The sequence below is a fragment of the Vigna unguiculata genome, chromosome 11, assembly GCF_037176805.1.
Source record: "Vigna unguiculata cultivar grain cowpea cultivar isolate G323 ecotype 2 chromosome 11, ASM3717680v1, whole genome shotgun sequence".
Classification (NCBI taxonomy): domain Eukaryota; kingdom Viridiplantae; phylum Streptophyta; class Magnoliopsida; order Fabales; family Fabaceae; genus Vigna; species Vigna unguiculata.
In genome coordinates this window covers 11,896,189-11,911,187 of record NC_140802.1, presented here as the reverse complement: position 1 = coordinate 11,911,187, position 14,999 = coordinate 11,896,189, and the positions used below count along the sequence as shown (strand labels likewise).

The 14,999-nt window shown below is 33.2% G+C and overlaps 1 protein-coding gene and 1 pseudogene across 2 annotated transcripts; one reads left to right on the top strand and one right to left on the bottom strand.

Annotated features, from left to right (window-relative positions):
- Positions 1-4,552: 4,552 nt before the first annotated feature.
- LOC146881004 (uncharacterized) lies at positions 4,553-5,674 on the bottom strand. The gene is made up of 2 exons (XM_085669205.1): positions 5,135-5,674; positions 4,553-4,921 (listed from the first exon to the last, which is right to left on the bottom strand). The coding sequence occupies exons 1-2, from the start codon at positions 5,672-5,674 to the stop codon at positions 4,553-4,555; spliced, it is 909 nt and encodes a 302-aa protein (XP_085525331.1).
- A 6,147-nt stretch (positions 5,675-11,821) lies between these two features.
- LOC114168671 (protein LIGHT-DEPENDENT SHORT HYPOCOTYLS 10 pseudogene) lies at positions 11,822-14,125 on the top strand (annotated as a pseudogene). The gene is made up of 2 exons (XR_014986672.1): positions 11,822-12,621; positions 13,793-14,125. The product of XR_014986672.1 is annotated as a protein LIGHT-DEPENDENT SHORT HYPOCOTYLS 10 pseudogene (transcript).
- Positions 14,126-14,999: the final 874 nt, after the last annotated feature.

The following is a 14,999-nucleotide window of genomic DNA, read 5'->3' as shown; positions in this document are numbered from 1 at the left end:
AATATTTTATAAATTTTGCATAAATTTATATTAGATTTAATAGGTCTTTTATCTTCATATTTAAGAAGTTTATTCGATTTGTGACAAACATTAAAGGACAATTTGGTAATGAGGTTGGAAGAAAAATGTGCAACATTGGTTGAGAGATATTGGAGTAGTCTTAGGAAGTGGGTAGTGGGTATTTAGAATTCTTAATTAACTTTCACTAAGCTTTTAGTTAATGATTACCTACTTATTATAATGTATTATAAGAGGGAAAAGCTATAAGAGGTAAATTAAAATATAGTATCTTTGTAATGTGCAACCATATCCTTAGTTTCACAAGAGTCAAAATCAAATTATTCAAGTTAGTGGAGTCTAGTAACTAGTAATTAATCTTTAATTGTGAGGTTCACAAATTGAAAAACTTTCATTCAATAAGATTAAGTTTCACTTGGGAATTCCTCTAGAAAATTGTGTTTCTTCAATGAGGAACGACAACACTCTTTGCAACCTTACCTAACACATATCAAAGCTAAGTCACCCAATTACTAAATTTAATTAAGAGAAAGCCATTTCAAATATTTTAAGATTATATATATATTTACTAATGAATTAAAAGGATTAAATTTACTTAGCTATATAAGCTTAGGTTTATTCATTATCTATTTATTTAAAAAAAAAAAAAAACTATGCTATTAGATGGACTAGTTCGTCGAGTAATTATATAATCGACTAATGTTTTAGTAACCATTTTATGTATTTATTCATCATATTGAAGGGTTCAATTGCATTACTGAAGAAGATAATATTATGCTCTTATAATCTTCTCTTTTTCCATCTTCTTTCTAACTCTAAATAATCTTGTGTTCATTTACCTTTTCTTCTTTGCTAAAACGTTATCATTATTCTTATAGCAAACAAACTTGTTGTTGCGATGCTATGAAACAATCCTTTGATGGATAGAAATATAAGAATTGGAAAAATGTTTGATCAACACTCAAAATATTCATCTACAAGTATAAAAAAAGTGAAATATTTAGACGAGATGTAATATAGAAATTAAAAACAAAAAGAAATGTTAAATAAATCTATTTAAAAAGTAAATGAATGTTATAATTACTGATTTAGTCTCCTAATTTTTGCTTTGGTTCAATTTAGTCCCCTTATCATTGGTTGGTTTCAATTTAATCCTTCAATTAGTTAAAATGGTTTAATTTGGTCCTATATTTTAAGTTGGAGTTAACACAGTATCCATACAGGACACGTGTCAAGCCGTGAAATTTTATTTTATTTTGAATTTTTTAACTTTTTTAATTTCTTAATTTTTTAATTTTTTAATTTTTTTTTGCTAAAAATTTATAAGCTGTCATTTGTCAAATAATCGTTGTGTTACATGGTAGTTTACCATCGTGACACGTGGTAGTGATAATAGTTGTTTTCAATTTAGTCTTCTATTTAAATTTTTGGTTCAATTTAGTACTCCTATTTTTTAAAATGATTCAATTTTGTGCTTTTCAATTTGAGACCAGATTAGAAAATAAGCTTAATTATAACTTATATATACATGTTAAACTAATTTTTTGAATTTATACATCAAATCATTACACCTAATATTCAAATTATTTTACTTTTTACAAGTGTAAAAAATTTCAATTGTAAAAAATTACAAATGTAAAAAGTATATTATCATCTCTAAGTTCCTGTAAGAGATTATAAAATGCCAAACCACAATGAAATACTAATGTATCAATCTTGCACTTCTCAACTAGTTGTTGTCTTCTACACTCATTACAAATTTGGAATCCAATGATTGTGTTCCTATTTATTTTATTTTATTTTTTCATTTTCTTTGTCTTCCACACTTTTTTTTTCTTCTACTCTCCACCTATCTTTCACTAATTACATCATCTTGAAGGGCATTGAGCAAAGGGATGAAAATTTGTAATTTTGTGATGAAAGGATTAAAAGTTTCAAAACAGGTCCAATTGTTAGATATATAACTTATTATGTCGTGTTTTTTTCATAATTAATTCAAGTGTAAATTTTATAGTCAACTTTTTTTTATCAGCAAAGAATGAATTAAAATTAAAAAAAAAAGCACTTAAGGGGTGCTTTAACCCTTATACAAAAAGTTGTCATGTATACATTGATGCACTAGTTTGGCATCATATCACTAGCTAAACACATATCTACCAAACCTCAAAAAATGACAATGGAAAACTACTTGATATGAAATTCTAAGTTGTTTCCTCACACAGCCCAGAAGCGCATATTTATTGCCATCCAAGCTCCTTTATACAATAGCCATATTTAGAGCATTTCAAATATATGCAATGTACTGCAATAATGGCTAAAACACCAAAATAGTGGTCAGGACTAAAGTATTTTTATCTTTGTTGTTGTACCTACAATCGTTCCTTTGCTATACTTCCTCTACATATTCCATTTCATCTTTAAGAAACAACTTCTAACATAGTGCAGAATGTGCAATTTTTAGCCAAGATAACTATTATATTCTCATACAAACATCCCTCTCCCTCATCAGTTCAAAGGCACAAATTTGTCTTTCATTTGATCCCGCAATTGGACTTCAACCAACTGGTGCTATTGACTTTGCAATACCATGTTTCCTTCCTCTATAATTCCTGTATTTGTTCACCTGGCACACTTGAACACACAACAGTTACCATATTAAAGAGATTTTAATCAAGTATACTTAGATAAGCACCAATCACTATATAAGAATTTTACACTTGGAATTTTATGTTTCATCCAAACCCAGGCCATGACTTGGGCAAGAGCAAAAACCACAGTAGGATCTACTTTACTTTGTTTGAATATTACCTCATTCCTGTGTTTCCAAATCTCCCTTATAATTGCTAACCACATTCCATGCCTTACTATATTTTGCCTCTTATTCAAGTTAAGAAGAAAGAAGTGTTGAAAGTTAATCGTCGCCTTAACGTGAGATACTGTGCTTAATCCCAACCACTTATAACACATATTCCATATCTTTTGGGCTACTTTACATGAAAAGAATAAGTGCTTTACGGTCTCCTCGCATTCCAAACAAAACTCGCATAGGCTTTGTTGTAAGAGTATCCCCTTCACTATTAATTTTGCCTTTGTTGGGAGCTTATCCAAAAGCATCCTCCAACCTAGTAATTGTGCCTTCGGGGTATCCCTTGTTTTCCACAATGTTCAAACACTTTATTCAGTCCCTCTTCAAAAGGTTCCTTGCAACTTCTTATAAGCAGATCTAATCGTAAAAACACCTTCCCCATCTTCCTTCCACTTCCAAATATTTGTTTCCCCTTAGATAGGCTTCGACCATTTAATAGTTGAAGCAGTTATTCCTCAAGAGCTATCTCCCACACAAGTCTTTGTCTCCTCCAAGTTGGGACCCAAACCTAAATATCTGTTTCCCAATGTCCAACCTCCTCTAAAACTTTCCCTTTACATTCTGATATCAAGTACAACCTAGGAAACTTGCAGCACAGTGGTTCTTCCCCTATCAACTTGTCTTCCCAAAATTTTACTATTTTCCCATCTCCTACCACCCATTCTATGCAATTATCAAACCATTTCCCAGCCTCAGTAGTCCCACACACCCTGTGAATGTCTTTCCACCACCTTGAAGCAATATATTAGATTCATTGAGCATCCTCCATGATTCGTATTTTGAATCCAGAATCTGTTTCGATACACCTTGATCATCCATTTCCATTCTCCACTTCCATTTGGCTAGAAGCGTTGTATTAAATTTGCCAATGTCTCTTATTGCTAATCCCCCAGCCTCTTTTGGCCTACAAATACTTCCCCATCTTACCCATGCTATTTTCTTTACTTCATATCCCCATCCCCAAAGGAAGTTTCTTTGTAAACTACAAAGCTCCTTGATCACACTTCTTGGAATTTTGAAAAAGGACAAGTAATATAAGGGAAGAGCAGAGATTACTGATTTTATAAGGCACACCCGTCCAACCATTGATATTAATTTGCCTTTTCAAGTAATGAGCCTACTTTTAACTTTATCAACCATAGGTTGCCAAAATTGCTTATTCCTTGGATTTCCTTCTATTGGCATACCAAGATACACAAATGGGATTTTCATATGTTTACAGTTTAGAACATTGGAGAAGTCTGTTAATAATGTTGCATCCATGCCAAACCCTCCTATTTTTGTTTTGGAGAAATTTACTCTTAGTCTTGATGCTAGGTCAAAGCTTCTTAATATAACTTTTATGACCCATGCATTGTCTACTTCTGGATCGCACATGAAAAGAGTATCATTTACAAATTGTAACAGTCCCACCATAGTCCCTTTGGATCCCACTTGCACCCCACGGTATATATCTTTCTTAATAGCTTGTCTTACCATCCTTGATAAGCCCTCAACTACAATATTGAATAAAAAAGGTGCCATAGGATCTCCCTGTCTAAGCCCCTTTGTTGGGTAAAACTCTTTTGTAGGACTACCATTAACCAATACCGACATTGAGGATGATTCCAAGCATTCTTTTATCCACTCTATCCATTTAGTACAAAACTCCAGTCTAGCCATCATGTATTAAAGGAAATCCCAGCTTACTAAATCATATGTTTTTTCATAGTGGACCTTAACTATTGCTAGCCTTTTCGTCTTGATTCTATATTCTTCCACAACCTCATTAGCTACCATAATGCTATCCAAGAGTCCTCTTTCTTTAATGAAAGCTGATTGAAAATAATCTATTATCTTAGGTGGCACACTCTTGAGTCTATTTGCCAGGATCTTAGCAATAATCTTATACATGCATCCAACAAGTGATATAGGTCTATAGTCCTCCACCCCTAAAGGGTTCTGTTTTTTTGGAACTAGTGCTATGAATGAAGCATTACACCCTTTTGGAATTTTCTTTTCTCTCTGAAACCATCTTACTGCTTCACAAACGTCAGCCTTAAATTTAACCAAATTATGTTTTATAAATGAGAAGTTGAAACCATCCGGACTCCTTTCACACTCATTTATCGCCTCTTATACTTCATAATCACCTATATCCTTCGTTAAAAGCCTATTGTCATTCTCTATGATACTTAGGAACACAATGTTTTGGAATTTAATGTTTAGGTGCTTTGATGCTGAGAATCGTTTTTCAAAGATATTCCTTACCTCCTCTCGAAACTTTATTGGATCCTCACACCGCCCACCATTCATATCCACCCCTTTTAACTCATTCATGCTTCTTCTCCATCTTATTCTAGAATGAAAATATTTAGAATTTTTGTCCCCTTGTTCAAGCCATTTGACCCTTGCCTTTTGATTTAACATAGAGCTTTCCTTCTCTAAAAGCAGTTTTAACTCGCTAAGGAGGTGCAAACGCCTTGATTTTTCCTCTTCTCCTAGGCTGCTTTGGCCATCCTTCTGATCAAGGGTTTCTATTTCCTCACTTAGGCTTTGTTTCTTAAATCCAATTATGTCAAAAACCTCCTTATTCCATAACTTTAAGTCATATTTAAGCTTTTGTAGCTTCTCTTTTAATCTTGTCATTGGGTTTCCTGTCCCAGAATATGATTCCTTAGACTTTTTTACTATCTGCTTTAATGATGGGTTCGACAACCAGATATCTAAAGTTTTAAATGGCTTGGGTCCCCAATCAATTATGACTGATTTGAGCAATAATGCCCTATGATCGAATACTTGCCTATCCATGACATATTGTTTGCAATCTGCCAATATTCTAACCACTCAGAGGATATTAAGATTTTGTCAATTCTGCTCTTGGCCGTTTTGTTATCCATATACCATGTATATTTACCTCCAATTAAAGGAACATCTAAAAACTTTGTCGTTTCAATGAAATTATTAAATCCTTCCACTTCTCTAGTTGTGCTTCATTTATAATTTTGGCCTCTTCTTTCATTAATTCTCCCACAACATTGAAATCTCCCAACATACACCATTGTTTGCATTCTTCTCTCAACTTTATACTAGCTAATTCCTCCCACAAGTTTAATTTTTCGTTAAGTACACAAGACGAATACACATTGAATGTAGATACCAGGATTGAATTAGCATTAACATTGGTATAGAACTGACCAATCACACCTATGTACATGTTTCCAACTACTTGCTTTTCACACTTGTTTTTTTCCTTATTCCATATTGTTAGAACTCCCCCAGATTTTCTCGTTGCTTGTTTGTTCACCCAATTTATGTTATTATGTCCCCACAAATTGTAGCAATTGGAATCTTGTAGATATTGTAGCTTTGTCTCTTGGATGCATATCATATCTGCTGCCTCCTTTCTTATAATTCATTTCAAGTAGTTCCATTTGCAACCCCCACCTAAGCCTCTTATGTCAATACTAATTATTTTCATGTGCAACTTTTTGTTCCTCTACACTCGTTCTCCCCTGCTTCCTATCTCTATCTTCCATATTTTCTAACTCTTTGATCATTTCTTCCTCTTCACCAGAGAATGTAACCCCTAATTCTTTTGCTATATTCCACAATCTAACACATTCATACTTGCCCGGGATACAATTATTCAGCCAAAACAGTCTATTTCAGTTAATTATATTATCATCAGATAAAGAGTTACATATGGAGTGACCTACTGACCTGAGAAGCTTCCTCTTCCTTGTCTTTCGGCATCCTATAGGGTTCCCTTTCAGAGAGTCTTTCACTATGAGATTACATAAGCGATTATGATTTTATTTTTTATCTTTTACAATAATATTAAAAATATAATATCTATTTGACTTTCTAATATATTTATATTTTTTTTCTTGTTTAAACCATTTAATTCCTTATTTATTTTTCCCTTTTTTTATTTATTCATTCTAACTTGAAATTAATTTTTTCCTCCAATTCAATCAGATGTTAAATGGTTCATCATTGATGTTATTATTATAATTATTACTTTTTTCACCATATTATTTTTACATCACTATGCATTATAACAAAATAACGAATTGATGACTTCAAACAATGAAGATTCTCCTATAACTATGATATTTCTTAATATTTCTTCAACTATACAACGACGAATGATTTTAAATTGTTATTGTATTCATTCTACAACAATTGTTTCATATAAACAATCGTTATTAGAGAGTGAATATGACGGCGAATTAAAATCAATTGTCGATTGTCCATGTGTAATAATGGTTTGGAACATATTTATATTTTTGTGCTGTTCTCCTTCCTTGAACATTTGTTCATCTTTACCATTGTTGCTTGTTCTTAATGCCATATACTCACCATTGTTGTTTCTGATCATTTGCGCTCGCTATTATTGCCTCCGGTTGTTCATGGTCATCTCACTTCTTGGTCATTCGTGCTTAGCACGATAATTTGCAAGTTTAGTCACTGGCCTTAAGCTCCCTTTACTGCCACAATACTTCTCTCTATTGACATTGGTACACTACTCCTTGCTTTTTTATGGCATTGTTGTTGTTGCCATCACTTGTCCATTACAACCAACACAACCTCTACTTCAAAATCTAAGACGATCTTTCTTGCTCTTAATATTTTATATACTTAATTTATTATATTATTTTTTGTTAAATGATATATTTTTTATTTGGATTTTTACACGATTAAGTTGATTTTAGTTACTTATGCAACAAATGCCATTATTGTTTAATTGAGAAACTATCATAAGTTATTTAATTCATAATCATTGTCATATGTCCATCTATGATGACAAGATTAAAAATAATCACTGTCTTAGAAATATGCATGATGTTGACTTTGCACAAAATAATTGTCATAAGTAATACAAACGACAATGATTTTAGTCATTGTTGAAAAACAATGACTTTATCAACAACAATTATTGTACTAAGAATCATCGTTAAAAACACATTTTCTAATAGTGATATAATCGTAGTCATTATCATTTTTTACATGTCACTTATCTTTATCACAAACATTTTCACTAATATGATAGATATGATAGTTGTAACCAATATATTTTAGTCACCACCATTTCTATAATTGTTATAATTATAAATTACGATAATAATAACAACAATAATAAATAATCAATCAATTAATATCATTTTTATTTTATAACTGAATTGTATGAAAGAAAGTCAACACAACTAAACTCAAAAAAATATAATTGATTTGAGTTTCATAATTCAATTCAAATATATATATATATAAACCTTGGTAATGAAAATGACCATTTAATATTGTCCATGATTTTCTAAGGAATAATCTTGTCACTAATGTAAAGCCCAATTATTTCTGTCCCTTTTATTTTAAGGGTTGCCCCAATCTTATGAGCCTAAGGGCTAGCCCAAAGAAGAAAGATCAGACCTAATATTCCATAACTCTAAACTTTGTGCTCACTTTCGTAAAATAGAACCCTTACATCCTTAGAGCTGATGTCGTCTTCCTCTACTAGGGTTTTGGATCCCGTTCGTTCCAAAGTGCATACAACTCTCTTCTCTCCATGTAAGTTGATCTCAACCCATGTTTTTCTTCCTTCAACCTACTCTTCGTAGTCCAGCTAGGGTTCGTACTGATAAACCTGTTTAAATCTGTTCTGCTTCACTTTTACAGTGTTGTAATCTCTCTCTAGAGTCGTGGTGTTCCGTTGTTCGGTGTCGAGATCTTATTCTAGCTCATTCCATGTAAGGGAAGCTAGAGATCTTTGTTTAAGTATGTTTCTTGCACATTTGCCACTGTTTTTATGATTTGTACGATTGTGGTGCTATTGTGAAATATTGAATGGATGTGTACTGCTGTTTGGGGTATATTTGAATGGTTATTGCAGGATGAACAGTGGCGAGACCCAACGTTCTCGCCCAAGTGACCCGGTCTCGCCTAGGCGAGACTTGCAGAAACAGGCCCAAACTCGCACTCGAGCTCGCGCTCAAGCGGAAAGCTTTCGTTTGAGCAAGACACCATCTCACTCAAGCGAGAGAGGCTCGCCTAAGCGAGGACGCGTGGGGGCTTGAGGCATGTTGCTGCATGTGTAGGTCAGGCGAGGAACCTCATTTTTGGGCGAGGGGTATTCTCGCCCAGGGGAGTAGCGGCTCGCTTAAGCGAGAATCCGTGAGTCTTGCAGGGTTCCCTATTGACAGTCTTGCCTAAACGAGACCCTGTGGCTTGGGCGAGACTGGCATGGGACTTCACTACATAACTATTCCTTCTATGTTTTTGGGCTATTAAGTGTGTGCTTAGCTTGGTATGTTCTATCTTGAGTATGAACTCTATGAATGTGCTTATGAGATTGGTTTGTATGGACTGAAAGGTTGAGTCAACATGAGTTTGGCATGAACTGAGTATGAGGTAGTTGGTAATTAAAGTGGCATGGTATTGGCATGAGATGAAGTTCCACAACTATGGTTTGAGAATAATGGGTTGGTATGGATTCACCGGGAAAAATGTAAGAGGTGGATTATAAAGAGCTGGTATGTGATATATATATATATATATATATATATATATATATATATATATATATATATATATATATATATATATATATATGCATGTTAATTCTCTCCTGATTGATTGAGTATGATTGGTCCGTGTTAGTGCGTAATTCCTTGAGGTCTCTAGGTGGGATTTTCAGGGTCGTGCTTAAGTGGTCGGGACGTAATTCTATGGCCCCTGTTAGTGGGTGTTCATGGTGGTTCCCCATCTATATAACTTGGTAAGGATTCAAGGTAAGGTTGCATCCTGACATTCTAAGGAGTCAGTTAGTCTCACTCAGAGCGGACTGACTCTTGTGGTGAGAGTAGTAAGAGGCCTGAAACTCATTAAGGGCTAACCTTGTGTGGGGGGGATTGGAAACATTATAACACTTGTAACACATAGCTCGGGGGTGAGCAGAGGTATCCACCTCAAGCGCAAGCATTCGCTAAATCTAACCAGGTTATATGTATCCGGATGAGTCGAGTCAGAGTCTAGTGTATTGATTGAGGAGTCATAATATGTTTGGATGATACATATTGTTTGGACTGTGTAATGGCATGTGAGTGCTTGATGAATTGTATCTACTATAGCTTACCCTGTTTGTTTGCTTGGCTATCTTGTATGTGGTTCTTCTCCTTTTGCGATGATCATTAATTTATTGATATGAGCAGATGCGAGAGGTTCTTGCAGTCAACAGGGGACTGGTGACTCCGCTACTTAGCCATCTGGGCTGGATTTTTCTACTTTGGGCTTTCTTTTAGGGCTACATGGAAACTCTAAGACTGCGCTACTATACTATTTTAGTGTGACACTTCCTTTAATTACGATTATTAATTAAATGGGGTGTTACAACTAATATTAATAATTTACATTTCTAATTTTAAACGTCGTTGTGTATATAAGAGATTGAGTTATTTTAAAAGTATAGTAAACATTCGCTTAAGTCCCCATTTTGATCTTGAGAGTTTGATGCAGACTTAATTAGGATGTGGACTTGTCAAATTTTAAGAGTCATATTACAATATAGAATAATAGGTCATATAATTACAATCTAAAATATTATGAGTGTTGAGAATTTGCAGGGATTCTAAAAGTATGATAAATATAAGATATATGATAGATATGGAAGATATGTTATAGGACAAACTTGTTATTTTATGTTATTCACATACTATATATAACAAAATTTAATAGAACATAAATTCAAATGACTTTACATAAGTTTTTGTGAAAATAAACACACACAATTATTTATTGATCCCAAAATTTTTCCTTTCTAAATGCAGATTTAAACGGGATGCGAACTTAAATAAATACGGACTTAAGTGAATGTTTACTCTAACTCTAATGAGTGCGGACTTAATATATATATATATATATATATATATATATATATAAAATATAATATAATATAATATAATATAATATAATATAAAGGTAACTTCTATAGCATGGCAAAAGAAAATTAAGTGTAGGATTGAAAACAAAACTTATCTTAATCGGTTGGTAAAGAAAAGTTAAAAGGTAAAAGGTAAAGTTGTTTGTACAAGATATTTCAATATAAAAGAAATGACCACAACAATTAAATTTGTTGGTCACATGTGAGTTTTTATGTCAATATGCATATGAATTCTAGATATTATGATTATGCCATAAACTAGGTGTTGAAATGGTGTAGTACGGACCTTAAGCATATATACATAAAATATTTTTATATAATTAAGATTTTCCGATTAGATACTTCATCAATCAAGTAACAACCCTTCCTCCACTCAAAATTATTCTTTACTTTATTTTTTCCTCCACAAAGAAAGAGAAATTTATTATTCTATTGAAATTCACGTAAATTTAAAAGATATAATTTGTTTAACTTTTAAGAGGTTAATTTTAATATGAAAAATTCAAAAAAATAAAATAAAATAATATCAAGATGTTCTTTCATGTCATGTATTTATGGAGGTACAGTAAAAATCTGTGTTATTTATCGTTAGAATTTTGCATTAAAGTTTTGGGTGGAATTCCTTTTATTAGTAAGAGGTATAGGGTAAATAGAATTGAAAAGTTTTGTGGTTGATGAGCATGTGAAAGAGATGTAACACCATACTTTTGTGCAATGACAATGAGTTATAGAATAGGTTACGGAAATCACTAAGTTTAACTTGTAATCCCAAAATTTTCTATTAGGTGGCAAACAAACCCTTAATGCTAGAGGACCTAGACTGTTATTTAATGGTGATTGGGTATAACCACAGTGCTAATTACGCCAAGTTACCCAATAATGACACCTTTGATGATGGGAGCATAATAATTAAGAAAAATAAAAATAAGAGGAAACAAAATTATAAAGTATGGTTAATGCTAATAGTACCATTAAAGCAAGATAATGTAGGGAAGGAAGAAAAAGAAGGCTAAAGCACTTTCATTGGTCCCATTCCATGTCTCCTCACTAGCCCCCTTTGATGTGATCCTCCAAAAAAAATTTGTCATTTTCTTCCACTCCTATTCTCTTGTCTTCTCCCTTCCAAAACCAAAACCTTCCCTTTCTTCGTTAGCTTCACAAAACCAGATACTAAATGAATTACCATCACCACTGACTCAGATATGTCCACCAAAGGAAAAGACATAGCAGAAGGATCGTCAAGATCTTCTTCTACTTCTTCTGCTACTGCTGCTGATATTACTGATCGGCATCAGCAACATCAGCAGCAGTTACAACAGCAACAACAACATCCTCTGAGTAGGTATGAATCTCAGAAGAGGAGGGATTGGAACACTTTTGGGCAGTACTTGAGGAACCAAAGGCCTCCTGTGGCACTTTCACAGTGCAATTCCAACCAAGTTCTTGATTTTCTAAGGTACTTGGATCAGTTTGGGAAGACTAAAGTGCATGCTCAAGGGTGTCTCTTCTTTGGTCAAGTTGAGCCACCTGGTCCTTGCACTTGCCCTCTAAAACAAGCTTGGGGGAGCCTTGATGCTCTCATTGGAAGACTGAGAGCTGCATATGAAGAAAATGGAGGCTTACCAGAGACTAATCCATTCGCTAGTGGTGCCATAAGAGTTTACCTTCGTGAGGTTCGTGACTCTCAAGCTAAGGCCAGAGGAATCCCTTATAAGAAGAAAAAGAAGAAGAGGAATCTCATCAAGCCCAACGGAGACACCTCAAACTTACCTTTGCAGCAGTAAAATTTTTGTTGTTCTTCTTCTTCTTCTGCTTAATAATGGTAAATTAGTTTTTCCTCTCTCACTGCTATAGATTTTGCTGCTATTTTCAGAGGTTGACACGGAAAAGACTTGGTGCTGTTTGAATCATTGCCGTTATATTATGAGCATATATAATTGAACAATTAACAAGATCATTAATTTGGACAATAACTTGTTTAGGTGAGTGCTTGCAGATGGTTGAATTTTCTTTACTACAAAAGGAAATCGCATCAAACACATAAAAGGGGTCCTTTGAAGGTGTTATAGGGTCAATTTTTATCTCACCTATAATAATAATGCATCTTATTATACTTCATTCATATAGCAAACCCTAGTGATCCATGGGTTTTCTTAACCCTAAACATCATATGTAAATTTTTATAAATGACATAATAACAGTGCTTAATTATTCACTTTACCTTCATTTTTATTTTGGTTTATTTTCACACTATATTTGATTTAATGAGCATTTTATAGGGCCTATGGTGTACTCTCACATCCATAATTCTCTATTTGTCCTTTCTCACATGCAAGATTGTGGTTTTTCAATTTCATAACATTTCTATGGTGCTTATTATATAAATGTACATGTTTGCTTTTCCATACAATCTTACTTCTTTTGAATTCCCACTATCTTCCAGAAATGGGATAACCCCTTTGATAATACAGCACATAAGAGTTAAGTAATATTTATGGATAAGAGATAGGATTGTTGATAACAATATTTTTCTTTTTTGAAAAAAAAAAGAGAGGATTCAATTCAAAATTTGATGAGCTTGAATTAGAGGTTGTTTGGAGAGTTTCTTGTGGTATTGTGCTTTAATATATATTATACTAGTTTGTATAAAACTTTGTCTTATATGCTAATAATTTTTGTTTTTTTCTCTTCTTATTAATTACTATTAAACATGTATATGCAATTCCTTTTTTGTTTGGTGCTGCAATATGTATATCTGACCTCCGTACATGAATTACACTGTTCTCTTCCCCACTACCAAACACTGTGCATGCAAAGGCATCATCATGACCATACAATATCTTCAATTCGTGCAATATTTTTTTGTTTATAAATCCTAGTTTATAATTAGGACTAATTGTATATAATATGTTAAAAATATATACTTACTTGAATTGTTGGCATTAATCTTGAAAATGCATCTGATTTTTCATGTTGTTCTTGGATTGTTTCAGGTCTCCCAAAATGATTTGAAAGTCCTGAGTCTGTTTCTATAGGCCTTGTATATGTGTTACAAAACCTTAGCTGCAGTGCTGCAAATTGACTCTATCAATGTCCTTGGGTCAAGTTAAACCTTTCTCTGTGTGTTTTGTTATTTGAATGAGAATTTAGACTGAAGTTCATGAAGAGTTAATATTGGGTAAGTCCTTGTATATTCACCCTTATGCCTCAGTAACATATATCAAGCATAGTGGGGTGAAAATAACTTCGAATTTTCTTCCAAGCAGTGTGTATGATGCATGGTATCTTCAGTTTTCATTGAAATATTTTTGCTTTGTTGCTTCTGATATTCTGGTGTATGATTATTATGCTTCATCTACACTATACAATTGCTCATACCATTGTATCACCTTCACAAAATCAACTTACCACGTCAATGATTTTCTTGTTTGACATATAAGAATCATATGTAAAAAATGCGTGTTAATACTTTTATAATTAAGTGATCAAAGTTTATGTCTTATCAATAGGCATGAGACGTAAAATAAAGCTTTTACGTCTAACACTTACATGTCAGACATAATCTTATGTGTGACGTTTATAAGTCAGACGTAAATTTATATCCGACTTGTGGATCACAAATTAGTCTATGTAGAACTATGCATACATTACACCTTGCTATAGATAGCACATGCATAACACATAATTTCAGCATGCACACGCATAATACATAATACGTTTCTGTATATTTATGTATACATTCATTGACAAATTAGTGAGATAGATCTGCAAGGAGTTAGAAGTTGAAAGTTACTGAATTGGGTTAAAGAAGGAAATGTGATGTTGGAGTGAAACTTTTCCACAATCAGTGCAATATATGGTCACAAATAAGAAAGATGATGACCCACATGAGTGCATAATCCAAGTCAGTTAACACAAAAATCATCGGATACCTCTGCTGTCTCTTCAGTTTATAAATTAAACCAATTATATTTCACCTGATTTCTAATTTTCATGATTGAATCAACGGTTTAGACTCATCCTAGACTCATCTTTCAATTACTGACAAAGGGACAAGGATTTGATACTAAACCTCGTCATTTGAAGAATGGAGCTATATTGGTTACTTTTTTTTTTCTCTTGTGGGGAGGGTGTTTTCGATCATTTGATAAGAAGCTGTCACTTCTGTCTAAAACTTGTGACTCTAGTTTCTCCTCATAT

Excerpts from the sequence above, each read along its gene's own strand:
- LOC146881004 (XM_085669205.1), bottom strand. The coding sequence starts at position 5,674 with ATGGATAGGCAAGTATTCGATCATAGGGCATTATTGCTCAAATCAGTC. Across the intron at positions 4,922-5,134 it reads CAATAAAGTTTCGAGAGGAG|GCTGACGTTTGTGAAGCAGT; the intron begins GTAAGGAATATC and ends GTTAAATTTAAG.